Source organism: Xiphias gladius, chromosome 19 (genome assembly GCF_016859285.1).
Source record: "Xiphias gladius isolate SHS-SW01 ecotype Sanya breed wild chromosome 19, ASM1685928v1, whole genome shotgun sequence".
Taxonomy (NCBI): domain Eukaryota; kingdom Metazoa; phylum Chordata; class Actinopteri; order Istiophoriformes; family Xiphiidae; genus Xiphias; species Xiphias gladius.
The window spans coordinates 25,454,628-25,482,454 of record NC_053418.1 but is presented as its reverse complement, the minus strand read 5'-3'; the positions used below and the strand labels follow the sequence as shown (position 1 = coordinate 25,482,454).

The 27,827-nt window shown below is 44.2% G+C and overlaps 1 protein-coding gene across 5 annotated transcripts; it reads right to left on the bottom strand.

Moving 5' to 3' along the window:
- Window positions 1–572: 572 nt before the first annotated feature.
- On the bottom strand, window positions 573–27,785 carry mtmr3 (myotubularin related protein 3). 5 transcript variants are annotated; one of them, XM_040155381.1, is made up of 21 exons: window positions 27,613–27,785; window positions 25,617–25,692; window positions 24,280–24,336; window positions 22,880–22,969; window positions 21,883–21,999; window positions 18,649–18,731; window positions 17,486–17,652; window positions 17,293–17,389; window positions 16,807–16,920; window positions 15,905–16,095; window positions 15,378–15,509; window positions 15,112–15,223; window positions 13,804–13,999; window positions 13,319–13,504; window positions 12,898–13,068; window positions 12,396–12,541; window positions 10,426–11,923; window positions 10,180–10,290; window positions 9,902–9,990; window positions 8,475–8,501; window positions 5,655–5,826 (listed from the first exon to the last, which is right to left on the bottom strand). In XM_040155381.1, the coding sequence occupies exons 3-21, from the start codon at window positions 24,280–24,282 to the stop codon at window positions 5,655–5,657; spliced, it is 3,702 nt and encodes a 1,233-aa protein (XP_040011315.1). In that variant the 5' UTR covers window positions 24,283–24,336; window positions 25,617–25,692; window positions 27,613–27,785. The 5 variants fall into 5 exon arrangements, with proteins under 5 accessions (XP_040011318.1, XP_040011314.1, XP_040011317.1 ...); XM_040155384.1 differs by lacking the exon at window positions 8,475–8,501 and having other exon boundaries at window positions 573–5,826; XM_040155380.1 differs by lacking the exon at window positions 8,475–8,501 and having other exon boundaries at window positions 573–5,826; window positions 17,293–17,652.
- Between the last annotated feature and the right edge of the window lie 42 nt (window positions 27,786–27,827).

The following is a 27,827-nucleotide window of genomic DNA, read 5'->3' as shown; positions in this document are numbered from 1 at the left end:
CACGCAGCTCTGCCTCTGATACCGGACGTCGTGCAGTCAGGCTGGCTGATGCCGCCTCAGCTTGCTCTTACTCTGCTGCTGCTGCTGCTGCTGCTGCTGTTGATTATGGTACAGATGTCCTGTTTCTGTGCAGTGAAGTCTAGTAATAGTCAGGGGTCGTCACTTTCTAGTATCGTTTCTTTAGAGCCAGTAAGACAACCTCCATTCGTCACACCAGTGAGCATGACTAACTTAGAGCAGCACTTGTTGCTTTTCGATCTCGATTCTTTCTCTTGGTTGTTCCTTTCTGTCATGTATTCACTTGAATTTGCATTCAATAAGTAGACATTGATGTAACACAGTATTGACAGTACGATTTTTAGAGATGTATACCAGTACATTAAACATGAATGAAGTGTTGGACTGTTTTCTTCTTTCTCTTTCTGTGTATGTGTGTGTGTGTGTGTGTGTGTGTGTGTGTGTGTGTGTGTGTGTGTGTGTGTGTTCAGCTGCAGATATTCCACCACGTCATCTTGTATCAGTGAGAGCAGGTATCAGGTGCCGCTGACAGACAACACAGTAGGTTTATCTAGTTTATTTTTCCTTTAATTCTACAACAATGTAATGCTCTTTAAAGTAAATCCAACAAAACAAAATATTCAGACTGAACAAGGAGCACTTGTTGTTACAGGAAATTGCTATGTACAGCTACACACTCCTCTGACAGACATGAGAAGGTTCAAAGTGCTTATCAAACAGAAGGGGAAAAAAAAGGAGGAAAATGAAACAAAAGCACGAGTGATCCCTTTGTGAGAGACCCGTAATAAAACTGCTTGGCACCAGTCTCCACCAAAAGAGACACACATACACACGCACGCGCACAGTCACACCAATGCTTGATGCATTCACATGTTCGCACTCACGTCAAGTGATTACTGGGCCGTTGCAGTGACGCCTCTGCTAGAGCACGTCAGCGTGAGTGAAGAGAAATACAACATATGCAGACCAAGACAACCTGTTGTGTGTGTGTGTGTGTGTGTGTGTGTGTCTGTTGGGGGGGGGGCAAAAAAAAAAAACACAGCAAGTGATCATCCTGGCAACGTGTGTTCTGATGCCCTCCTACACACATACAACCAACAGCCATCATGCTTGTTACAATATTGAAAAGCACAGCACACTCTCCGTTTCAGCTTTATTTTGATGCACTCTGTGGCAGTGTCTACTCAAATTTCATGTGCAAAAGAAAATATTTTTTTTTCTTTTTTTTTTTTTAAAGACAATTCACATTCATGGATTGTTGAACAAGACAAGCTTGGTGCCCCACATGCCTGTGATGGTGGTGAAATTACAGTGAGAATTCTGCGGCCGGCCCTGACTGTGTCGGTAGGGACGGTGAAAGCGTCTTGGCCTCACACTGGACTGAAAAAGAGAAATTACGCATCTCATCTAGCCATTTTTCTATAATTAAGTCCTTTGTCGACATTCGATTCTGTATTTAAGAGATCATGACTCATGAGCTGTTGGCAAATATTTCCTTTCAACATTCAGGACAGAAGTTTGGGAGGAGTGTGAAGCCTTGGAATAAATCATCTGTTAATAGGAGCATTGATTTTAGGGGGCCCCGTTTCCATCACCATTTTAAATGAACAGTCTAAGATGTTAAGTCAGTATTCAGGTTGCAAATCAGTATTCCAGTTTATCGAAGTCTGCAGATGAAGAAAGAACAGGTAGCTGGTTTAGAGGCAGGCTGGTTGGGGTCAAACCAAAATTTTTATTTGCTGCAGTGGTAGTTTCTCAAATAAATTCAAAATGAAATTATGTTAATGCCTCACTCTTGTTGCAACGGCATCGCTTGTTCAAGTGTTTTGTACATACGTGATCGACAGAGATGACTGCATCTCATCTACGAGGGGCAAACAATTCCTTTTTTTTTTTTCTATTCTATTTCAAAGACTAGAGGTCGAGCCGTTGAATTAAACATTCACCACTTCCACAGGAGGGCAGTATGCTGTCAATCACAGTTATACTGATTGATAGTCAAAACCTGGTCATCCGGTGGGGCGAACCACAGTAACTGTCTGGCCTGCTGCTAAGTGAAGCACAAGCCGGCCCTCTGCCGACGGGACAAGCTGGATGCTGAGGAGTAAAAGGATTGGCAGTCTCAACATAAAGATCATCTTTAAAATCAAAGTCTGCGGTCGTGTGCTGTACCTTTAATGCTCCAGCTGACTAATGAGAGAAAACAAAACACAGATTTTCAATAACAACAACAAAGGCCATTCTTGATGACATAAATCTGTAAAATAGTCACTCAGCAACTACAAGCTCAGTGTGGATGTGTTTGTGCATGAACTGGTGTGTGTACAAAGTAGAGGTAGTGTTTGTTTGTCTTTTGATGAGTTTGAATGGAGTAATTTTGTTAGTGTGTGTGAGTCCGGGGGCTTTTATTTTGGGTTCAGGCTGCTTGTTTTGGACCATGGTTGTCTCAGTGCATAGACGTCTCATTGGCTACGAACACACTCGTTGTTTTATTTTGAAATGCGAGTGTCAGAGCTCACATGAAGCTCGAGGACACCTCTGACTCCACCCCTTTCCCCATGGGGACATTGCCTCTAAGTGGATTGGGGAATCATTTCATCCACACTTTGCGCTGTGATTGGCTGATACAAAACAGAAATGACGAGGGTCGTTGTAGCCACAGATCAGAACTATCTTTCACTCCCCATCTCATAAACACTGATTATCCTGTGGCAATTTGAATTGTGTGGATTTTAAAACAGCAATTCAACAACAAAACCTGAATAAATACAATTAAAGTAATGATCGCATTTAAAAGGGAAAACCACTGCAGCATTAAAACAGGACACCCTGCTTGTCTATTTAAAAAAAAAAACACACCCGTTATCTTGAACAGGTTCCAAAATATAGGTATTTTTCTGCAATTGACAACATGAGAAAGAGAAATTTAAAAAAAACCAAAAAAACCAAACAAAAAAACAACTTTTTGGTGACTAATTAAGTGAGCCACTATTCAAGGATTCTATACATTTTTCTTAAATGCTATATAAGTATCTGAATATATTATTTTATTCATTTATTTTACAAAAAGTGTGCGTGTGTGTGTGTGTGTGTGTGTGTGTGTGCGTGTGCGTGTATGTGCGAGGTGATTGAATGGGTGTTAGGCAGAGTGGGCGTCTCAATGAAGCTTCTCTGACAGGTTTCATGTGGAGGTACAGACTTTTAGGAACACGCTAAGAGCCCTTTCTGCTGCTGCTTCTCCTGCTGCTGCTGCTGCTTCTCTCCTCCATGTTTCAGCCAATCTGAGGGGAAATCACAAGTGAAGTCACGGTGGAAGATGGAACTTGAATGTGTCAAACCCACACCTTCACTTCTGATTTCCACCAAAGGACTGAAAAGTGAGGAGATATTCAGCTCCCAGTGCCTGCTGGGTAAAAGGAATGAAAAGGGGGCTGTTGTGAGTGAGGGGCACTACGGTATGGCTGACAGGAGAGATCACACGGTCAGTCAGTCAGTCTGTGTCGGACACAAACGACCTGCAGCTCGTCTGCCGTGTGACACAAACTGACGACGCCACAACACATCAGTTTACACTTCCAGCGGACAAGTAATAACAGTCAATTGGGTGGAAGAGCTGAGCGGGCTTAGATGTTAAAGGGTCAGATGATCTAAAGCCTTTTCTAGAGATCACTAACAAGTTCTGTTGTAAGACTCACATGACTGACTTTGTCAAAAAAAAAAAAAAAAATACAATAATAATTTACTCTCCTCACTGTGGTCAAGATAAGTGTTCAAAACAAGAAAGAAAAACAATTTGAATATCCACACAGCATTTTCGTTAATGATCACAAAGGTAGGCTTTTAAAAATCCTCAGCCTTCAAAATCCCAACGTCTGTCTGCCCTCTGGGCTGAATCTCAGCACAGCTAAAAACACAAACTCCAAACGGCAAAATTATTTTTTTTCTGTTTTGTATTTACATGTCAAGCTGTATATACTGTATATACATACACACATCTGTGCCATTCTGTGTGAAAAGCTGATAAAAACTCACCAAAACAAAAGAAAAGCAAATATGCTGAGTTGAGATTCAGCCCACAGTATGTTAAAGGGTCAGTTCACTCAATACACTAAATTGTGGATTATTGTAGACAATTACATTAGATAATTGGAACACTGTTTAAGGAAATAAATGTTGCGGTTACATTTTTTTTAATGGGACACTCCACCAGTTTTACACATGAAGGTGAGTTTTCTAATCTTGAGGAGTCCTACTCACTATAATGTCTTCTGTGGCACTGGAGAAGCTTTGTCAAGTCTGAACAAATTACCCTGATGATGTCATAGTGATGCCATCAGGGTTATCTCTCCTTGGATGCTGAGACCACGTACACCATAACGCCTGCAGAGTGAGGTTTGAAAGATGTGGGTGGTTACCTGGTACATTATATTATTAAAACGCTATGGAGCTGCATTATGGGAAATGTAGGATCCAGCATTTCTGGTGCTTGACCTATACCGAGGTCTAAAGGTCAGGCTATATTGGCCTCCGTTGATTCGACCTTGACAATTCTTGCTTTAATCCAGTGGTTCTCAAACTTTTTTCTGCCACGCCCCCCTTCGGAAGCGGAAAAAAAAGTTCACCACCCGATAGTCCGCTCACAGAAACACAACTGTTTAAAAAACAAAAAACAAAAAAACAAACCAAAAAAAAAAAAAACTGGTGGTGACATATATGTTATATGTTGGTTGGACAATAGGACAACCAAGCTATTCAAATATATAACATTGGGCTCTGAGACACACTTCTTTTCTGACATTTTGCAGAAAAAGTGACGCACTGATTAATTGTTAAAATGATTTGCTGATTAATTGCTGCAGCCCTAATTCAATTCACCTCCATTGTACTGGAAAGACAGCAGAAATCTCAGAGATGAGATCTCAAATAAAATTAAATTTAGATGCGTGGCTAGATACCACAAGAGGTAAGTGAAGAAATGTTATCTGGTAACTTGGGTGAACTGACTCTTTAAGCTTCTCCCTAAACATTTGCGAGCATTACTATCCAGACATTTCTGATGCTGAAGGACTGAGTCATTATTGCCTTGAGATTTTCCACATTGCTCCTGGCCTTACACCCTCCAGAAAAAAGAATAAGTCCACGGTGGTACCTTGAAGTCTGATGAGAAGCATGGATGAGCAGGGAACGTGGATTCAGTGGAACAAAGCCCTCTGAGAGACCTCAGCAAAGGAGAGAGCAACAGTGAGACAACCTTCTCTGCCTGCCTGGTCCAAGGCACCAGGATGTCCGTTCTCACTTCTCTGGCTTTGGAGTGAAGTCCCATCACTGCCACAAACCCTCTGTGTGGCGAATGTGCAATTTCTATTCTCTCTCTCTCACTCACTCACTCACTCACTCACTCACACCCCTGTGCACACCAACTTTTCAGATTGCTCGGCATCTTGCGAACATGTCATCCAGCTCCGCTGCCACGTCATCCTCTGTATATACACATTTAATTCCGTAACTGCTGCACACACACATAAAGTACTTGGGACATTCTGTGTAGCTCCTGTGCTCTTCCTCAGCAGTGCACCAGTGTCAGCCCCTGGCAGCTCAGCCTGTACCCCACCCCTTCTGTCCCAGTCTTCTGAGCCTCAGTTGGAGCTGGCTGTGATGGGTTTCTCCAGCTCCAGGTCCAGGGGAACCGAGCTGAGCTGGAGGCTGCTGAAGCAGGTCTTACAGACGCGACTGGGCTCAAACAGCTGCTGGCTTGGCACTGGGATCTTCTGGTCGCAACAGCTGGCGCAGAACACGTTACCGCAGTTCCTGCAGGGGGATACAGACCAGTCAGTGCTGGACTCTCAGATAGAGCCTCTTTACACCTACAGTTACCATGCATCTCCTTTTTGGATCGTGTTTACATGTGACTCAACTCTACTACATTTAAACCAAGGCCCTGTTCTTCATATGTGGAAAAATGAATTAGCTTGATTTGATTGTTGATGTTCTGACACAAGCCTGGATTTGAGAGTTCATCAAAGCTGGCATAAAGTCTGTCTTCCAGACTTTTCAATTTAACTCTGTATTTGAACTTATTTTCAGTTACAAATTAGCCCTTGCTTTGGAGGCACGACAGAAAAATGTTATTTTTATAATGAAAATTAAAAACCATAACATGATAAAATTGGCTATAGAAATTACCACAAAAAAAAAATCCGTTCCAAATTTAGTTTGGAATGACCAGACAAGAATAAATATATCCAACTATAAGTGTCTGACTGTTATTAGAATTATGGAACCACAAACCAGAAAGTTAATTATGAAATTCTAGTGGACATTTTACCATTTAATCACTGAAAAGTATGAAATTAAATACTGTATCATCAGTAAAAACTTGTATACAACTGGATTGAAGTCTGAGTCAGATTCATAAATACATAAATACACTGATCCAACTTTTTCTCTCCTGATTCTGATTCTAATTTTCACCTCTACAGTTTTCCCTGCTTTATGACAGATCATGGCAGGGTTTCATTGCGTATTAAGAAAATGCTTTTGGGAGCCGTCAGCTTTGAGTAACTTCTGTGCAGCTGCAGTAAAAATGTTCTGTCCGTAGCAATAGTAACATGTCAGTCAACTACAGGTACAATCATATAATCGACACTATCATGCTGCGTTTACTTCAAAATAAGAGCACACTGTTGAACAACATAGTTTCATCCAACAAATCAAATCTCTGTGTTGAAAGAACCAAGTTAGGAGGATGAAAGTTAAAAAGGACTGTTAGCCTGGATTAGTGCACTCACACTTGAAGAACAGGACCCTGATATGAAAATGTGTCTGCTGTAAGCAGAAGTTTGTTTTTGTTTTTTTGCCTTGTACTTGCTGCATTTGATTACAATCTGATCACCAGGAAGGCGTGATAAAATAGGAGTAAAGCAGGTCTGAAACTCAAAGTACTGAGTGGTTCATCATGAGCTGTGCACAAGAGGTTTTCACGGTTCCACGGTTCAGAGACACCAGGGTCAGGTCCAAATCGTACTCAGTCTAATCGGGTCAGGAAGGGTCTTGTTTTACTGCAGCAGGTCTCTGGTCCGTGTGTCACGATGTCTAATACCTGCGAACCTCCAAATGGACCCCAGCATATGCCGTATCGACACTGACCATGTGACATGTCACAGAGGGAGAATGAGAACTGAACTTCACAGTTCACCAGAGCTTTGTTCTGACGAGGCAACTGAAGCCAGGCTTGTTTTAGGAAAATCAAGAGCCTACGAGATTTTTGCTTTAAAATGACATTTTTTTGTCATTTGATTCAGAGATATTAAATAGATCAGAACACTGTCCTTTTGTCACCCAGAATGATTTTTATTATTATTATTATTCTTGTTGCTATTATTATTATTATTATTATTTTGCTTCTCTTTTCCACCACAGCTGCTTGTTAATTGATGACAGTCTGTGATGATGCATCACGCTACTGTCGTTGTTTGTTTTCTCCGTGCAGGTCCGCTTTGAACTGGGTCTCTTTTTTTGGAAAATTAAATTATGCACATCGGGTTCGCGTGGGTTTTCAAAAAGTTTGGACCCGTGAAGACCTCTGTTTTGGACACTGCTCCTGTTTACAGTTCAACTTTGCTGCGATGTTTCACTACATGCCGGGTTAGCAGAGGTGCTCTAACACTCAGCAGTGCTAACTTGATTATTCAGCCGATTTTAAAACACACGTTACCATCACTGGACAGGAAGGCAGATCACACCGGAGGCTTCAGATACCCATGCTCAGATTCAGATATAAGGCCATGCGCACACACTTACACACACAGTGCTCCCTTCTACCTGCCTGTACTCACCCTGAGCAGAAATTTTAAAAACTCATCTAATTCTCTCTGAGTCTCCAGCCATCTACATCACAAGGTGGACTGAGTGGCCTTCAGTGCCATGCTGTGCTGCTGGGAGGAGAGATGCATGGGGCTGGTTTGGGGCAGCATGCTGCCAGGGTGTGTGTTGAGGGTGGTGGGAGGGTGGGGTGCTGATGTGGTGCTATGACAGGAGGAGGGTTGAGGTTGAGGAAGTCCACAGTTTTGTTTTGTTTGTTTTTTTAATTTAAATTTTTCAGGAGAAGTAACAATCAGCCCTCGACCAAACACAGCTGGCCCACAGCACAGCACCGTGCTCACAGTCACAGCCAATTAAAAACCGCTAAATTAAAACACACTGGCGCTGCAGGACGCACACTCAAGTCAATACATCTCAGATATGAAGAGAGATTTCCCTGGAAATTTGGAGACAACTTAAAAAACAATGAAGGGAAACCAGATGCAGCAAGGGACGGGGGGAAGGAACAGGGAGGGAGAGAGAGAGGGAGAGAGGGAGGGAGGGAGGGATAGGTTTTAGGATGGGGAAGGTGCAGCAACGTCCAGTTAAAAGGGTGGAGGGTGGGGTGGTGGGGGGACGAGGGAGCCGGATCTCACCAGACCTCCTGGACAGGCTCACTGCCACTGTAGAGGAGGAGAGGGGCAGTCAATGGATAAGAACTGCCTGAACAGTGGAGAAAACTTAAAACACACTTCCTGCTGAAGTTGTGTCAGCTTTACAAAGTTTAACAAAAGAAAATAAAAGTTAGAAAATCTAAGATAGCCACAATTGTGAGACAGCTACAATGCTTGGCTGTTAAAACAAGCCTTTTTGTTTTGAATCCAGGGCTGAAACAACTACAGATGATTGTTTACAACTCGGTCCACAGTCTGGACCAAACTGGATGAGCAACTGGACATCCAAAACGGAATCCTGCTAAAATCTCTTCCACTCAGCAATTAACTTGATCCAACCCACCAGGAAGAAAAAGAATTAAAGAGGAGACATGATAACAGTGATATGAGGACATGATAAGACCAGAGGAAATACCATCAGCTTGGTAGAATAAGACAGAAAACTGAAATACATCAAATTAATCTGCTGTTGCACACTACAAAGCACCAGAAGATATCCTGATGCTTCCAAGTAAACTTTGAATGGACATTGATGCTCAACCTGGCCCTTTATTCTACACAGATATATCTTTGAGAACACTTTGTACACCAGTGTAGGACAGAAGCCCTATCCAACAAACACTGAGGTAAATAAATCAATCCAACAACATATCACCATGACAGGCTTTGAACTAAAGGAGCACCCCAGAAAGCCTGCGTTACAAACTGCAGAAGTGGAGTTTGAAAGCCATGGGTGTTTACCAGGCATGGAGGGTTTAATGAAGAGATGCTATCAAGCTGCATTGTGGGAAATTTAGGAATCAGTGTTTCCAGACCCCTACTAGGGGTCTCTGCTGCAGTGATTTGAACCATTTTTTTTTTTTTAAGTTTGTCTCGCCCATGTCCCACAACTTCGTGGAAATTCAATTCTAAATCATAGGAGTGCCCCTCTAATGAGACAGGAAGGCCTTTTTTGTCTTGTGTAACCTAATCATGGTGGACAGTTTCAAATAAAGGTATTATTCAAACCAAATCATTTCAAAGATACACTGAGATTAGATTGTAGTAACCACAACTGCTTGGGGTCAGAGATGCTTGTATTCAGATATGCAGTACAGAGTAAGCTGGACAATAAACTGAAATCTTACCATGCTAATTATATGCATACCAGCATATGTGTATCAATAAGAATCAGCAACTCCCTGTTGGCAACCAAAATTAGCCTGTGGCCTGATAATGACCTCTGGTCTGCAGGTAAAATCCCAGGATAAAGAGTTACTTGAGAAGAATTCAAGAGTCATTCTATATCTAGACTAGGTCTGGATCTATCTGAATACAATGAACCCATTCTGAACAGGACAGAGAGGAGTTGTTGCTGATTGTGACTTAAGGTTTGAGCTTCTGCAGCTTGATAGTCCTCACATCTTTACCTGCAGTGGTGCTTCCTGGTAGCGAGCCAGAACCTGCTCTCACAGCCATAACACTGGGCTGCCAAATGGTCAGGGTACCAGCGAGTGACCTGTAATGTACAGAGCAATGTCAGGTCACAGCTCCCGACAGCAGATCAGCTCGCCTACAAACATCACCTGCCATTTCTGAAGCGATCTGAAGCTTATAAATGCAAGCTCTAAACCAACACAGCCTGTGCTTTGGCACCTTTGCTCCCTCCCTCCCCAAGAAATATCCTGAGGTTTGCCCAGCGTCTAACCTCAGTGTCCTGCTTGTCCACCTGTTCCCAGCTGGCCTCGGAGAAGAGCTCTGTGCTGCAGCGTGACAAACAGTTGGGGTCCAGGTTGTACTCTGAGTCTGTCATTGACGTCTGTATGGAGAGAGACCAAGAATTAGCAAATGTTACGGAATCTATCTGGCTGCAATTATAACTTAAAAGTTTTGTCCAGGTGGTAAACAGATGAGCAGTTCTGTCAGTTTTAAGGTCAACCTGTCAGCATCTTACCACTTCATCTCCCATGTCTCCATTGATCCTATGGGAGCCAGTGTGCTGCTGATTCTCCAGGCGGCTCCATAGCTCCTGCACCTGCTTCTTCAGAGTCTCCACCTCCATCTGGTGCCCCGCTTCGATCTGCCTCAGCCTCTGCTGGATGGCGTCAGTGTGCAGCGTCAGCCCGTCATCGTCCAGGTGACTCCGTGATGGCTGCTCTGGGCTGATGGCGACCCGGCCCAGCAGGGCATGGCACCAGCGGTGCTGTGAGCAACTGCCGCGTGGATGGAGGATCAGGGAGTTACAGCTTGCTAGGGACATCTGTCGACTCAGAGGGGCCCGCTCCCCATTCCCTTTGGTCCAGTGAGGACCACCGCAGGGCTCCCCATCAGAGCTGTCGCCATTATAAAGCCCGTCCCTGCTGAAGTCAGCACTCACTGACTGAAAGGCACTGACAGAGGGTCGCTTGGTTCCCCCGTTTAAAGTTCTGATAAAGCCGTGCTCCCCTGCCTCTAGCCCCTTCTCTTTCCTGGCGCAGGGCAGCAGGCTCCTGCCATCACTGTCGGGCTGATGGCTCAGACAAACAGGCGGCTGTGCTGGGAGCTCCGACCTGTTGCAGGCCTCTTCAGTTAAAGTCTCTGTTGAGCTTTCCATCAGGGAGGCCCTCTTATCCACCTGCTCCACCGGCTCAGAGACACCGCGGTCAGGGCAGGTCTCCTCATCCACACGCGGTTCTTCAGGTGACCTGTCCACAAAGCCATTAGTTATAGTTCTATGGGCTGCAGGCTGATGTGGCTCGCCTAAGCCAGATTCACAAGCTCCACGTGCAACCTCCTCTTGTACAGAAGAGTTTTCAACATCCTGTTTCACCAGACCCTCTGGTGTCTGAGTCACCTCAGCTGCCTGTTGATCCAGCTCCTCTGCCTTCTGTTTGGACAGAGGAGGAGGCTCACCATCCTCCTCAGCCTCCATTACACCATTTTCCGCATGGTGACCATTAGTAAACGCTTCTCTCTGCACCTCATTCCCATTGTCCTTAATATTTGCTTCATTCTCGACCTCTGTGTCAACAGTGTTAATGACATGAGTGTCAGCAGCACTTCCCTCTCTCTGATCTGCTCCCGCTTCCTCCTTTGTGGCTTCCTGAAGAATGTTCTCCATTTGGCCCTCGGCCACTGCCACAGAAAGCTCCGCCTCCTCTGCTTCCTCTCCTGTTGCTGCTGGGCTGACAGAGGCTCCCTGTCCGAGCTCAGCGTGTGAGCCCTGGGGCTGCGGGCTGTCGTCCAGCTCAGAGTCCACTCCGTCTGGGTAAGGCCCCACTCCATAAGGCCGCACTTCCTGATCCTGGTTCCCCCCTCCTTCGGGCCCCACTGCCATGTTGAGCTCCAGAGAGCGCCGGTGGTCCTGCCACTTCTCATTGAGGCTCGGGTCACTGGAGCGGCGGTTAGGAGGCAGGGAGCTTCCCAGCTCACATGCACTGGGCAAGTTGTCAAAGGAGCGAGTCTTCGTACATCTGAAGAGGAAATGAGACAAGAATTATGCACAGAAACAGCATTTCATTACATTACAACGGCTCAATGAGTTTGACAACCTATGATTCAATCTGAAGCTGCACACACAATCACCATAAAATGTTTAACTAACAAATCATTCATGTCAGCCTCATCAAAACAAGAAAAATGCAGCACAAACATAATGACAGAGAAGCATTCAGGCTTGGTCTCTAACTCAGAGCTAGCTGTCAAACTACGTCAACATTAAAATGAAACAACTTCCTGTTGGTCTCCCATCATGGTATGTCTGTCAAGACACACAAGATAAGCATAGAACTACATCTGTGACTGTGAGGGCCCAAGCAGAGCAAAGTATCTAAGCAGACGAGTTGAAAAGCTGGGGCCTCTCCAGCTGTGGCAGTCCAAGACTTGTGTTGATCTTACATGAAGGAGGAGAGGGGGGGGGCTCGGGTGCCAGCGCGCCAGGCTCACCTGGCCAGTGGTGCATCCTCCGGGTTGGCACCGGGCACAGGGTAGGGGGCGCAGGAGTCATCAGAGGGGGTGGTGGGGGAGGAGCTGGGAAGGTAGACTGCCGTCCACAGCATCAGGTTGCGCACGTGACACACTGGGTGGAGAACCTGCAACAAAAGCTGCAAACTTAACTCATACGTAATCGGGAACACAGAGAAATGCAAACACAGAAACAGCAGTAACCACATAAAAAGCAATTCTCAGAAGGGTGGCAAAAAGATCCCTAAATCAAGTTTGAGACCATAATAATTATGAATAAATCTAAAAAGACATTAGGAAATAGATAGCTCTGGGGTTCATCTTTCCCATAATGCATGTGAAGGCTTTGGAAACACAGGCCTGAGGAGGCTAGACTTCCACTGACACATTTTCTTCTTTTTATACTTTGTCTTGCTGGACTTCAATCAGCTTTGTTGTTTGTATAAAGCAATTTTTATACATTCTTCAGGAACAGTGGACGTACGGTCTCAGAGTGTGAGGAGTAAAGCATGTTCCTCAGTGTGCGGTTGGCCGGTCTCAGCAGGGACCAGACTGAGCAGGTCCTCTCCTGAACGTGGCGGTCCTCCCTCTCCTTGCCACTGTTACACAGGAAGGTGCCAAACAAACAGGAGTAGGTGTGCTGCACCAGTTTCACCTGCACACACACACAAGCTGACATGTAGAGGCTTGTATAGACAACTCAGGTAGGATCATGGGAGCAGAGATGACAGGAGTATCCTTGTATGATTCATGAACAAATCCAGACTGTAGCTGCATATCAGCGTCTCACAATTGGAAACTGCATGTGAACACACTTGAATCAGAGGCATGCCATTTCCACCTCTAGAGACGAAAACATACTGCAGTGTCTAATCTCAGGATCTAAGAAGAAGACTGGTACGCACCAGAAAGGCCTCATTGAACTCAAAGGAACATGGAAACTGCCTCTGCAGCTGGTGAACGCAGTCCAGCCACTGCAGGAAGACAGGGCAGCGCTCATTCAGATCCTCAGAGTTTTCTCCATGGCCGCAGCGGTCAGCAAACTTGTGGCCAAAGTCCAGCCACTCGGTTTCCACCAAAACCTGGAAGCCCTGCATGAAGATGTCACAAGATCTTACAGTCAATTAAATGTTGCTTAACGATAGCATCAGACTATTAGGCCAGAATGTTAAAAATAAGTTCTTTAAACGCAAAAACTAATGCCAAATAAAGTTTTTCGGCTATTAAATATTATCCTTGCTTCACCGGAGATGTCAGAATTATTACATGATGTCCTTGTTAGTATTTATGTGTTTTCATGGGAATATGTTCCCAAAATAAAAATTTAAAAAATGCTTACAAAGGCCAGGGCTAGGGATGGAAGTAAAAGAGGGGGAGTCTTCATCTGTACCTCAATAGTGCGGTAGTAAGGGTCCAGCAGCAGTTTGGACAAAGCAACGATCTGAGGTGTGCGGTCCCAGCCGTCGGAGCAGTGCACCAGGACGGGCCGGTGGTCTCGATCCACGGCGTTGACCACGAGCAGTGCTGCCTTCAGCAGCAGGGACAGGTGCTGCAGCCACTTGGTGCTCTCCAGTGCAGAAAGCCAGCTGCAGGCACACAGACAGCAACAGAGCAAAACCATCAGAGGACGGCATATGCCTCAGGCACTAAGAGATGGCACACGTTTTATAAGGACAAGCACAGACCAGTGCACACCACGGCATTTATAGCCTCGGCTTGTTTGCAACACTCATCAATGACTTCTGTATGGCTTTGCATAGCGAAGGGGCCATTTAACAGCTAAAGAGCTAGAGAAATCTTTTCCTTAGTGTTGGTGGAGATTTAAAAAAAAAAAAAAAAAAAAGAGCTAAAAGTGGAGTAAATATAAGACCTGCATTTGTCAGGTGCCCAGAAACACAATTGGCCACAAACTGATCAATACAGCTCTAAAATCCAGGTGTTTGGTCAACTTAAGCAAATAACTTTACCTGTTTGCATGATAGTCATGTAATATTTCAGAGTGAGAAAATGCATACAGCGAGACCTACTTCAATTATGAGTAAATGTTTTACTTGCCTTATCTAGGTTAACACTCTTGTCTTGTCTATAAGCACGAGGAGTCTGTGACACAGCCAGGCATGTGATAGCTTATACCTTCTAGTTTTAATGTTTATGAAATCAAGCTCAGCAGCCAAGTCATACTCAGTTTGGTGGTACAGTGGTGTGATGCTTGACAATTAACAGAAATTCTGAGTAAATAGTATCAGTATAGCCTGCTGTGTTTTGCATAAACATCATAACCCTTCAAATGATGAAGCTCACGAGTATGACAGCATATGGAAATGAACTGTATGACCCCATTAAAGCCAGGATACAGGGTTAGGAGGATTTTCCTGAGTCCATTCTGAGTCAATCTTCTAACCACTTTCAACAATGTTCTCTCAGGCCAGCATAATTCAATTACACATCATTGTGGCATCGAGTCTGGGAGTGCAGATGGAAAGAGATCCTCCACTTGGGAGTGGGCCAGGCTTTTCTAAATTAGACACAGACGTATGGCCAAGGCCAACACACGGCTGTGATTACGAGTTACCTACAGTTATTATAGCAAAGTTTGAGAGCTTTGGGTTAATAGTTTTAGCCTGTAGAGCTGTGGCATTACGACTAGGGGAAGCTGGAGGCACTGCTGGAGGCATTAAAAAAAAAAAAAAAAACATACTTGGCTGGATCAGGCATCTGAGTGCAGAGGAAACGCAGAGACTGGAAACTCTTGCGGATGGAGTGGATGTTGGCCATGCCCATAAACACCACCTCACAGTTGGGATAGTACTCTGGAACAGGCGGAAAACAATGGCCAAAAGGAAAAAAAAAAAAAAAAAATTAGCAAAGAGAACAATCGCATTCACAGTTAACTGAGCTGCTGAATTCACAGCACACGTCGACCTAATCCTGCCTGTAATCAGGGACTGAGCTGAGAGGACCTACCTGGGCATTCACAGCCTCCCCCCTTGGCCCTGTTCGCTACGGCAGCAGCATAGGACCTGGCATCCAGGATGAGTAACTTGTGGGGCTGGATGACCAACGTCTCCACCTCTGAGCTGTTGCTCATGGAGGATTCTGATACAGACACAAAGCACAGCAAAGTTACAACTCACTGCAATTCAGGCTGTATGAAACAAGGTCTGAAGGGTCTGGTTGAGACCATTATCATGATCAAAAAAGTCCAAGTACACCAATGAGATGGGAATATGTGGCATCCAGGCACATCCATCAGAATCTGTTTGACATAAGAAGTTACTTTGATCTGTGTCTGTGTGAACCTGCTGCTTCAGACAAGCCCCGACCCGTCGGATTGCACAACAGTGTCTGTTCCTAATTCGTGCAGATAGCAAGACCTCAGTGTGGAAATACCTGTGTTTGTGTTGGTAGGCGTGTGCTCAGCTGACAGTGGGTGTTCGTGTTTGGGTGTATACAGTATGTCAGTGTGAGGGTAAGTGAGTGTGAGCTCCTACCAAAGTCAGTATCGGGCAGGTCTGAGCCGTTGGTGTAGGAGCCGTTGGGGAGGTGCTTGTGGGAGCTGCCGTCCACGGCACAGGCCTTGGCGATGGATTGGACCAGGTGCTCATCATCAGCATTCCTCCAGCCCCACCAGCTGACCTCTGGCTGACCGCAGCGGGCGATCACGGCCCCCGTGCTCAGGTGCCTATGCGAGGGGGTTAACCAGGACACAAATGCACAGTCAGTCCGCTGCCCTAGGACGAGAATATGGCTGTTTGCTTTATTTGGACTCTAATATTAGAAAATACTATTCGATGCTACGGTATGCACCATAGAGTCATAGAGTATTGTGGGTTATGCCCTAGTTAAGAGACAGCATTTACGATCTACCTGTTATGCACTTCTCTTGCACAACATGTTTTATTTTTTGACTTTTTGCTGATTTGTAACTTGAGGCTCTCAAGCACTGCTTGTTAAAAATAAAACAACCACAATTCACTGAAGCCATGACACACTGCGCGGCGTTGATTGAGTCAGTTGTTTTAGTGGTGGTGACACATTCTGAATAGAAGCAGTCAGAGAAATATTTGTTTGGTTTTATATTTCTTAGCAGGACTACACAAAATTCCCTGGAACCAATAGGCACCGAAATTGGTGGAGGGATGAGGCATGGACCAGGGAAGAAACCGTTTTGGGGCAGATCCAGATCATTTACTATGAATTTCTATTTTTTCTGCTGAAGTCCGGTGTATTCTGTTTGACATTGGCCTTGACCGAGGTTTCTAATCGGAAGATGATTTAATTCCTTTCACAAACAAATAGGCCAATCAGAACATAAGGAAGCTTTTAATTTCTGTGTGGCGGTAAACAAGTTAACCTTCTGGTTTGAAGAGCTCTGGGAGAAACAAACACCAACCTATAAACCACGGCAGGAAACCTCTTCCAGGAGCGGAAAGCTGCCACATTTTCCAACTCCTTGTCAGTGATCCAGGCTGGCACCAGGAGCTGCTGAGGATAGCTGGGGCAAAGTCTGGCAGAGCAGAGAGAGAGAGGGAGCAATGGCTAAACAAGGAGAGACAGAAAGGGAGGGAGCACCAAAGCGGTGTGATGGCTAAACAAAAGTCTCTGTCTACAGAAACCTAATCCTGGGATGTGCCTTTATCTGCCCAGGGCACAGCACCAGCGGCGTACAATAACACAACCACCCACTATTTCTCACACACACAAACTCACACTCACACACACACACACACACACACACACACACACACACACACACACACACACACACACACACGTGGTGTACGCCAATGAAAGCTAAGGAGGGATCCATCCTCTAGCTGAGAGTGATGGAAATCAACACAGCAGCAGCTTATGTATCCTGAATGACAGCTGCTATTACCTGAACTTGCTGTTGATGTCAGATATCCTCCAGGCGTTTTGAGTGTCAAAGCCCATCCTCTCTACCTCGTTCTTGAACCAGGAGGTCACGTGTTCGCCTACAGAGAGAGCAGAGATGTCTGATATGTCCAGAGCGGAGCAGGGGGGGGGTTCTGCTGGGGTTACTTGGGGACACGTAAGAGACAGCAGGGTACCTGGTCTGCACAGCTCGCCATGCTGCTCCTTCTCACCGGCATACACATCCATGCACCAGGCGTGGAAGGCAAAGGAGAAGAGGTCCTCCAGGCGAGAGGGAGGGCGAATTACCACGTTCAGGCGTTTCGACCATTCCTGACACTGCTCAAAGGTGGAGAACTGACATCTGGGAATGCAAAAGCCAATGTTATACTTTCACTAGACTACAAAATATTATGAGGGTGCAAGGGTGTTACTCAAAAAAGCCTTTCAATACTGATATCTACAATGATATCTACTAAAATCCAGGTGTTTGGTCTGATATCTACTAAAAGTCTGATATTACAATCACATCAGGCATGCTTTTCCATTGCCATGTGTTCTTTAAAAGGTACATGAAACTCAACACTGGGAAAGGGCTAAAAAAGGTGTAAATTATGAATGAGGTCATTTGAGGAGCTCTTGCGAGTTAACTGCTTCTATGTTGTTGTTTTTTTTTGTTTTTTTTACAAAATACATCTTTATGTCTTTGGATTTTAAAGCTGTTTGGCAGTATTTTGTCATACGGAAAAAGGGGTCCAAAAAAAAAAAAAAAAGTAAATAAATAAAAACATTGCTCTCACCTAGGCATCACCTTTGATGTGTGATTGAGAGTCAAGAGTTTACTGTATTAATGTTAACAGAAGGTAACTTGACTGAGTTCTATAAAGAACTGTTACAGGGAAACATTTCTATTTGGCAGATTTTTTTTTTTTTTTAAAAACACAAAACTTCTACAAAGCTTATTCCCAGTGACAAAAGGGGGGAATTGTGTGTATCACAAATTTCAGAAGAACTGGATTCAAAACAAACTGAGCTGGTAAACACAGCATGTATTTTTTTTACCAACACATATTTCACTGTTACAGCTGCATTAAACAGCTTGTCTGCATCACTGACTCCCCTCTCTCTCTCTGCTACCAAGTTTAAATGTTGCCATAGCAACCCTAAACCTTTCACCTAGACTTGGGCGAGAAAAGTCAGACTCATTGTTATTTGTTGTTTTCTGTACATCAAATGCTTTGCACAGAACCTCGCGTTTTCTGACAACTGCGTATGGAAGAAACTAACAAAAGATTCTAAATCAAGTTTCTTTAACAAACAGGAATTAACAGTTGGAATGGCTTTAAAATGCAGGACATACCTGACGATTTTGCAGTCCTTACACGTAACATGGAGCTGGAACATATCCCGACACTCCACGCTCTCTATAAGCTGAAGAGGGACCTGCAGAGCAAAAGAGAGGGAACATCAACCCTACACCCAGCAACACTCACAAAGAAACATTAAATAGTATACTGAACAAGTACCAACCAAACCCATGCACTCAGTACAAGTAGTGTGGTAGCCTGCAACTGAAAGTCTATTTAGCAAATTAGTGGTGATCAGCAGAGTAAAACGCCTTCATGCTAACAATCAGTCACATATGCTGCAACCTTGTCCAGGTGCATTTCCATTAATTTATCACATCAAATCTCCCTGAGCTCTGTTAACAGAAATAATCTCCCTAAGTTTGCATATGGGAGCAGAAAAGCACGGCAATACGGGATCCTGGAGAGCTTGTATCTGCGTTTCCCTGCATTTCCCTTTTGGCCCAGAGCTACAGTCTTATCTTTTATAGGCAAAAACCATCTAAGGTAAAGAGCTGTCATGTGGTAATGAATTAAGAGCATACTTTGAATACTGCAGGGAAATACCTGTGCTGCTTTTGACTAAGCTCTGTTAATTAGCTACAGCAAGAGCACGTTTCAGCAGCACAGTGGACTTTCATAAAAAGGAGTGGCTCAAGCTGCTGTTAACACACTGTCCACAGCCATGCACAACCGACAGCCAGTCATCAGCAGGTCAAGCTCCCAATATATTAGTGCAATGACAGGGATACTGCCTGATGGAGATATTGTTAATGCATTGAAAGATTGGCAGCCTGAATGCTCTGTGTGGGTGGATTTTTCATCTACTTTAATCCAGCACCTGCTGTTAAACAGGATGGACAAGCAGGATTCTGCTCCTCTAGGCACCAGCTAGTTAACAGACAGCCACAAACAAATAATACAGTCAACCACTCCACGCCGTGCAGCTCTGCTGGGTACTTACTGACACCTCACAACAACAACTCTATTCAAAACAAAACAGAAAGAACAGTAGTGAAAGTGATGCATGTCGATTTGGAAGTATTTTCTGTCTGTGCAGGGCTGCCAACGCAACACATTCCGGATGTTCGAGCATCCTGCTGCCGCAACTTAATTCCGGCCCTCTAATCTACATCCCTAATCTGGCCTCAATCAAAATTCCTGAGCTGCTTGTTAACAGCCTCTTGCTCTCTTTCAGCGCCTCCCACCCCCTGATTTTTGTGAGCTCTGAAAACTCTGCCATGTGATGCAAAATGCCTCGTCAACACGTCCAAATATGTGTGAGGAGAACGCTGGCTCTGTCCGATGTGAGCACAGAGAGGCTGCTTGTGAGCCAGGAACCAGAGGCTCATTGAGGTTCCAATTAAGCCCAGCTACACGTGACGGGCCGCCAGTAGCAACAGGAAACACTCAGATGGATGCACTCACCACAATCAATGAATATACCAGTGAGCCTTTTTAACATCTATTGCCGATATCATACATGAGCTTTGGTACCGAGCCAGAATTCTCAGATGTTATATGTTGCAAAATTTGGATTTTAATCGAGAACTAGCTGATCAACGAATAAATAAACAAGATCACAAATCTGACCAGACATTCAATGGCAAATTTTGGTACTTGACAGTTTCGATACTCAGTGCTACAGACACATTATAGTCCGTACCACAGAAAGAATTGAGGTTTGATCATTTACTATCTGTGTTAGTCTGTCTCTATCTCTATCTGACTTCCCTACCCTGTCTGTGGCACTGAACCCTAAGTCTATCGGTTCCTCCTGAAGACATAATCCCTTAAAAACAGGACACAAATACATATCTTCATTTTCTGAATGGCTAAATAATTTTCTAAAACATATGGGAACTGTAGTTTTTTACAAACGTTACCCAAGCAGGGGTAAATGGTTAAGGTGTTTAGGACTATTATTTGCAGTAGTGCGTATTTTCAGCAGCAGGACAGTATATGCGGGACTGACTACACTGTCCATGCTCATGGTAATGAATCAACAGCGCAATAGTGTCTCTCTGTGATGTGTTTCCCTAGCTTTTGAACGACACAGACAATACTTGTTGACAGGATCAATTCGTCATTGGTTTTGGTCTTTTCACTGGATTTGTAGGTAATTTTTTGTAATAGGAAAAAACAGACTATCACCAGACTTTCCTTTACAATGATATGAACGACTGTTATTTGCACTTCCATAGATAATGATATTTTTTAGGAGAAGGTGAAGCGAAACAATGCGTGAAACAACCAAAAGTGCTTTCCTGCAACACATGATTTGCCATTGCACAACTCTCCCGCTCTCACGTCTGCACAAGAGCAGCTTGGTGATCTGCACACAGCATATTCTTTTCCCAAGGCATTCAAGGGAACAATTCCGTTAACAAATTATAGCAAATACTTAATTTGACAGTAAAAAAAAATTCAAATAAATGCATCTAGGTAGATAATTAGAGATATTACTCTGCATATATCAACAGAGTATGGTCCCAGGAAAAAAAATATTTTTTTAGTACCACCACCCTGTGCAACCCTGGAGTCCACAAGATATACATATTTTATATATTTTTATATATATATATATATATATATATATATATATATATATATATATATATATATATATATGTATGTATGTATGTATGTATGTATGTATGTATGTATGTATAATATTATATCTTTATATTTGGCGGAACTCTAAGCTGTAATAAGTAATACTTCTCTAAATTTACCAGAGCCAGTCTAGCAGCAGGAGTGTATAAAACTGTTTAAAATAAGAAAAGATCAACATCTTCACGACAGCAAATGAGGAATTTTTTTCTAGAAAGTAACCACACTTGGTCACTAGTCTCTCTCTTAATGTGGTGAAAAGAGAAAGAGACAGAGACAGAGACAGAGACAGAGAGAGAGAGAGGGCGCCACTGTTATGCATCCCCTCTGGAACCACTGCAACCATGGCAACGGCAAGTGCAGAGAGAAAGCAGCACGGGCAGGCCAGTGTGGAAACAGAGGTGATGAAGAGTCACGCGGCACTGTTGCCAGTGCAGATCAGCTCTGAATGGCCCGGTCACCACAGCACTGGCACAATGGCCCCGGCTCTACCCATTCACAAAACTTTAATACTTTCACACAGCTTCGAGTAGAGACAATGTACTTCATTCTCCAGTTGTTCTGAGCTGCGTGAAAGACATTCTCTAATCGCATCTGACCTTGAAGCTCATCAGTCACTTTTCAAAGATACTTACGTTGACAACAGACTCTTTGAACTTGATGTGTAGGCGGTAGTTGGACATTGCGATGATGGCGTCCTCTGCTCTCCCCACATACTCTGTGAACTCCCCGTGCAGCTCAGGAAAGGGTACCTAGCAACGGCAGGTGAGAAAACATTTCAGTCCAACTACAGCGCCAGAAGTCTCACCAATGATGATGGTGTTATTGCACACAGGCTGTAGTATGATTGATTATTTCACCAGACATGGTTACCATGACCATTTGCAACTTGTATCAACATACTGACCATTTTTACTACAGCAATCGAGTAAATTGAAATGTTCACTCTTGCGAGTAATCTGAGTACTGAAATACAACGCTACACTCATTTTCCACAGCATTTTCCCCATAACCAACTAGTGAACTTTGTATAGAACCCAAGAACTTTACTACCTTTCTATTTTGTATTGTTTGATCATGCCTTGATTCTTGACAAATCAGTCATTTTCAGAGGGCTAAAGCATTTACTGTAACGCACAACACTAATTGATGAGATGAAAGCTTGCCAAGTTACACAACTGCCACTTTAAATACCAGCAACCGGCTGACTGAAAATATACCAGCATTAAAGAGAAAAAAACATAAATAGGAATGAAGAAACAACAGAAATGCCCCGAATGACCAATTGGCTAATGACACGTGCCATCTTGTAGTTTTTGAGCAGGAGATAAAAGTCTCCTTATTATGATTTCTTCATTATGATCTTTCATAATGAGAGATGTGAAAGGTGTTTTTGTTTTTTTTTCCCTTTTCAGGTGACAGGGATTCAGGTGTCACATGACTTTCTGGCAGTTTATTTTGGAGACTGGTCAAAGTGAAAGTGAGCTTAAGTCACATGTGTCAGGGTGGTTATGTAATTCATTACAGAGCAGAGACTCACCCACATCTTTACAGATAACTGTCAGGTTAACTGCGTTTTTTTTTTTTTTTCAAACAACACGAGACCAGCAGCGAGGGCAGCGGCTTCCTCACCTGCATGTTTTCCTCCTCCAGGACGGGGGACTTCTTGGGGAAGATCTGATTGGCCTGGATACACTCCAAGCTATGCTGCCCCTCCTCCTCCTGCAGAGAAAAGGCCCATTAACTATTTACTGAACTGGAATCAGCTAGAACAACCACAGCCTTCTTTCGGTCCCATACTGTTCTTTAGCTTTAATATAGCTTTTGAAATGTTTGTCCAGGGAAGGCTGGCTGAGTGTTTCCTTATTCCTTATGTCACACACTCATTTACAGTGACACATGCGTTCACAGCTGTGTCCACGGAACTGCTCTGCAGACATTACCTGGGGGGTTAAAAGCCTTGACGAGAGTTGCTCCAGCCGCAGCAACATCTGAGTGGCTTTCACAGGATTTGGAAAGGGCAAAAGTGTCACAAACCCTGTTGTTACAGGGATGATTTAAAACCAGCCTGATAGTGCTGCATTTATAGTGGTTTGTGTGGCTGTCTTATCCTTCCCACCCACACTGTAATGTGCAACCCAGGCTAATTTGCTATAATCACCTCTTATACAACAAACCATAGTATTACAAATGCCAATAACATACAGAACCTTTAAAACTGGAAATATACATGGTAATTTATCTACACAAGACCGTGAAAAGAAATTTTTGGCTGGCGAAATCGAATTATTTTTTTTTAATTTAAAAGCAGTTTTCACCAGCAGTCTGTTGGCTCTCTTAGGGACCAAATGTTTGAGGTCACAGCAGTCTTATCCAAGATGAACACATTTCACAGAGGATGCCTATCAGTGGGGAATGCCAAGCATGGATATACAAGCAGAGTCAGGGATTTTTCCTCAAGGGCAAAACTGGTAGAAAAAAAAAAAAGCCTGGCTGTGTGCTGATAGATCGACAGGAATCTATGGCCTGTGTTTGGTCGAGGTCAGAATTTAGTCTCAACACTGTGCAAAGGCAGATTAAGGTGGTCGAAAGATATCGCAGATAACAGACAGTGGCAGCACATCCGGTTGGATGCTGGCTCAACATGAGTCGAGCTGATATACACCGTCGCCACAGCTGTAGGAGCAGTGTGCTGAGGCCAGCCAGGGGGCAGCTGCCACACAGCAGCAAGCCAAGAACAAAAAAAAACCCCACACATACACACACAGTTCTACAGACAACACCTCCCATTTACCAGTTATGCCAGGATGGAACAATATAACACAAATTTCTGCAACGAAACCTGGAAGCTGCCCTGCTTAGGCAGCGGCCATTGCCACTGTTGCAGCTGGTGTAACTGTCCTGTCCTGCTAAACGGGGCTGATGAAAAGTGAAAATCAATGGAGAGTTTCTGATTCTGCAGACTGCAACCCAGGCCACCAGACAGACAGCAGTTACTCTCCAAAGCACGACATGAAGTGATGGTACTTTACCATGGTCCCTGTGAAGGAGTGTGGGTCACCCAACAAGGAACTCTGGCCTGGAGCAGTCTGTACAAGAGCAACACAGACATTTGATAATTAATTCTGACAGAAAGCATGTAAATCATATATGCTATCTTTAAAACACCTTTCCCGGTAAACACTTCAAATTAAGGCCTACTTTTTCCTCCTCCAGCCTGAGGTTGACATATTGTGCAGCCAGTACAATAGGGATCATTATTGTAAAATATGGAGCAACATTTATAGAAACAGAATTCATGATCAAAATAATATATTGGCTATTGTGACAAAGTCTCCTTATCAGCACTGATATCAGGTCAGTTAAGGACACTGTCAAACTGCTTTTTTATGACACGTAGCTTATTTTGGGAGAGCATCAATATTAATGATTGGTTTTAAAATTCAACTCAATTCAGGGCTCAGCTGTTCAAATCATCGGGCTGCCATTTTATTTCTTATAATAAAAGTTTTAATGGGCATTCTTGGAGAGTTTTTTGCTTGAAAACTTGATGTCATTTAGTTTTAAGGTTTAAGTCATCATTCAGGGAGATGGATGGGGTCCTTAAAGGTAAACGCAGGTTTATCTGGGCACCCCTGTGACTGGGAGGTTAAGGCATCAACCTGGCAACCATAAACTACAATGTCCCCAGTTCAACTCTGGTCCCCATCTCTTTCTCCCCCGTATTTACAGTCATCTCTCTGAACACACTTAAAAAATATACATGTTTATCATTCAAACATTGTAATTCTAGTGTTGTTTTTACACCAAATGCTCAGCTCACCCCAAAAGAGCAAATGTTGTGTCAAGTGTCATCTACCAGATCACTGAATCTACTCCAGACAATGTTACTACCTGAAATAATGAACCACACTAACACCTGTTTTTCTACATTCGTTTGCAGTGCTTCTGTTGGACTAATTAAGATTCCATGTGAACAGATTTTCAAGGAGCTCTCAAGAAAAACAATGTATTGTGTGGCTCGAGTGGCTAAATGCGTTTGTGATGTTGTACGCAAGCATCAGGATGTGTATATTCTTTCTCAGGGAATGGGTCTAGGCTACAAAGTAACTGTAGCCCATGATCGACCAGGAGACTGTGAGCCCCTGGTGGGGCAGTCATGTTCAAAGTGTTCGATAGCAAATCAATTCTGCATGAAATGGCACTGCAAGGGATAGCCTGGCCAGCAATCTCAGGCATGTGGCACTCAGTAAAGCTTAAAGTCAACTAGTTCCACCTAATGTAGTAAAGAGGGACAAAAGTGCTGGTGGCCACACAGTCAAAGAAACAGCACAGAAAAACAGTAATGTGATACATCTTATAGACTTACCACAGACAATCAGTAATGGACGATGAGCAGTCCTGACGACCCTATTTGGAAACTCTCACAAGTAAGACATGGAAATCTGTGGAAATGAAGGCAAACATTGCAACTGAATAATGAGGAAATGTTTCACCTCACAAACTTGTCCCTGTTTTACAAGCAGCAGCCTTTTTTCACTGAGGCATTTAAGCTACAGAAGTTATTTTGATTCCCTGGCAAATATAGCTGTTCTGGTGGTCACAGTGGCTTGCATGTAAGCTCAGAGATACCACTTAAACGCGGTTGAGGAACGGAAAAAAAGCCAGCTGAATCCTGAAGCGCTAAATAGTCCGGCCGGCATACAGACATGGCACAGTCACGTGAGCTGATCATCTAATGTTCACCTTCAGGAATACACCCTATCCATTCGTGATATTAAATTTAAAGCCCCGCTGCCGCATTTTGAGGTTAACACAAGCCACCGGAAGGTACGGCAGATCCAATAGCGGTCAAACTACCCAACAATGGCCGTTACCTGCCCAAATGGCTGGTCAGGCACAGACATTTCACAGCACTTGGCTGGTTGGGCGATATTAATTTCTACAGTAGAAATGTGAACATGTCATTCACCAACAACATGAACAGATGCCAACGATCTTTACAGAGATGGTCCCTCAAATTGACATCACCAAGCATCTCCCCTTCAAAACAGGCAACCTGTTAAAGATCTCTCAGCATACAGGCCCGCAAATAGTTGTAAAGGTCAGCTACTCCTGCAGACACTGAAATCTGATCTGAGGAGGTCAATGAATGAGCTGCTCGGGACCTCAACACAGCCTCTTAGGAACATTTAAGACGCCAAAGGGCAGAAAGAAGACAAAAATCCCATTACACCAGCGGCAGGAGAGGCCGTTGAGAGTGGTGTGAGGCAGCGGGGGGGGGGGGTCATTACTTCACTGACTGATGAGTCCAGCTTCTACTGCCGGTGCTACCTGATAAAGCCTATCTGACACACACACACACACACACACACACACACACACACACACACACACACACACACACACACAGCTCTGTTTACCGCAGCAGGCTAATGACCCGTGGCTACGACTCAGTCTGGCTGAGTTCAGAGTCACAGAGGGGAAGGCTAAGCCCCTTAGAGCCTTAACGTTACTCCTATCCCGTGACCGGCCACCGTGCATCACAGGCGGCAACATTATCGCGCAAAAAAGCCCCAATCCGTTAACTGTTGTTAGCAAGTTTCCAAAAGAAATGCCGAGCGAGACGAAGAGCTGCCATGGCTGACAGCTAGCTTGACTACGTGTACGGCCAGGAAGCAGCAACGAACGTAACAAGGATTAAGGATCACATATGGGCGTACATGTCGGCTTTCGCCAGCTGAAAGTTACGATCACGGCTCCCCTTTACAATTAAAACGTTGCTAAGATGTCGCCATCCAAAACCCATACCCGAACACCTCTGAACCGTAATCATATATTGAGTGCTAGCAAGCGAAGTGCCCTGCAACATAACGTTAACAACTATGGAGAAACCATCCGTTTCCAGACAAAAAGACAGATGCACGTCAGTTATGCAAGCAGGGTGATCAGATAGATCGCTACCCACGTCAATAGAGAAAAGTAACTAGCTAGCTACCGTTACTGCAGCTCTTCCTTCTCTTTGGGTAACACTAAATTCGATTTTCTGCAGCTAGCTAACGTTAATAGTTAATCAAGATTAACACGTCTGTAAAGTAAAGCTAGCATGTTAACGCTTAGTCCAAAGCGGATACTTAGATTGCAAGCAGCCGACATTAACATTTGCTCATAAGCAGCGGGCCGTTGTGTTGCAACCTCACAGAACTCGGTGTTTGCCACTAGTAGCTGTAACACGGAGCAGCCAGTACGCTGGCTAGCTAACATTAGTAGCTCTCTGTTTTTGTTGTTATGAGATGGAGGGCGGACCCCAAGAAGGAGGCCTCTGTCAAAACACACCGAGGAGCGACCACAGCCGGCGGACTCACAAGTCAACGGAGTGATGAGAAGTAAGAAGCCCACGACTCATCCGAAGCCCATGCAATTGGTGAGCAGCAAACAAACCTCGATCGAACAAACATTAGTCATATCCGAGCCGAGGCCAGCTTCACTGCGTCCCCTTCTAGCACAGAGCCGTCGTCGCCATCGCAGCGAGCTCTCCAGCCCAACAGCCCTACGTGGTCTGCGACGTCATGGCGTCCGC

What these genes read in the sequence shown, in the direction of transcription:
- mtmr3 (XM_040155380.1), bottom strand. An exon ending in TGGAGGAGGAAAACATGCAG is followed by an intron (nt 22,000 to 22,879) that starts GTGAGGAAGCCG and finishes TGCCGTTGCTAG; the next exon opens with GTACCCTTTCCTGAGCTGCA. An exon ending in TTTCCTGCCGTGGTTTATAG is followed by an intron (nt 16,096 to 16,806) that starts GTTGGTGTTTGT and finishes CCCCTCGCATAG; the next exon opens with GCACCTGAGCACGGGGGCCG.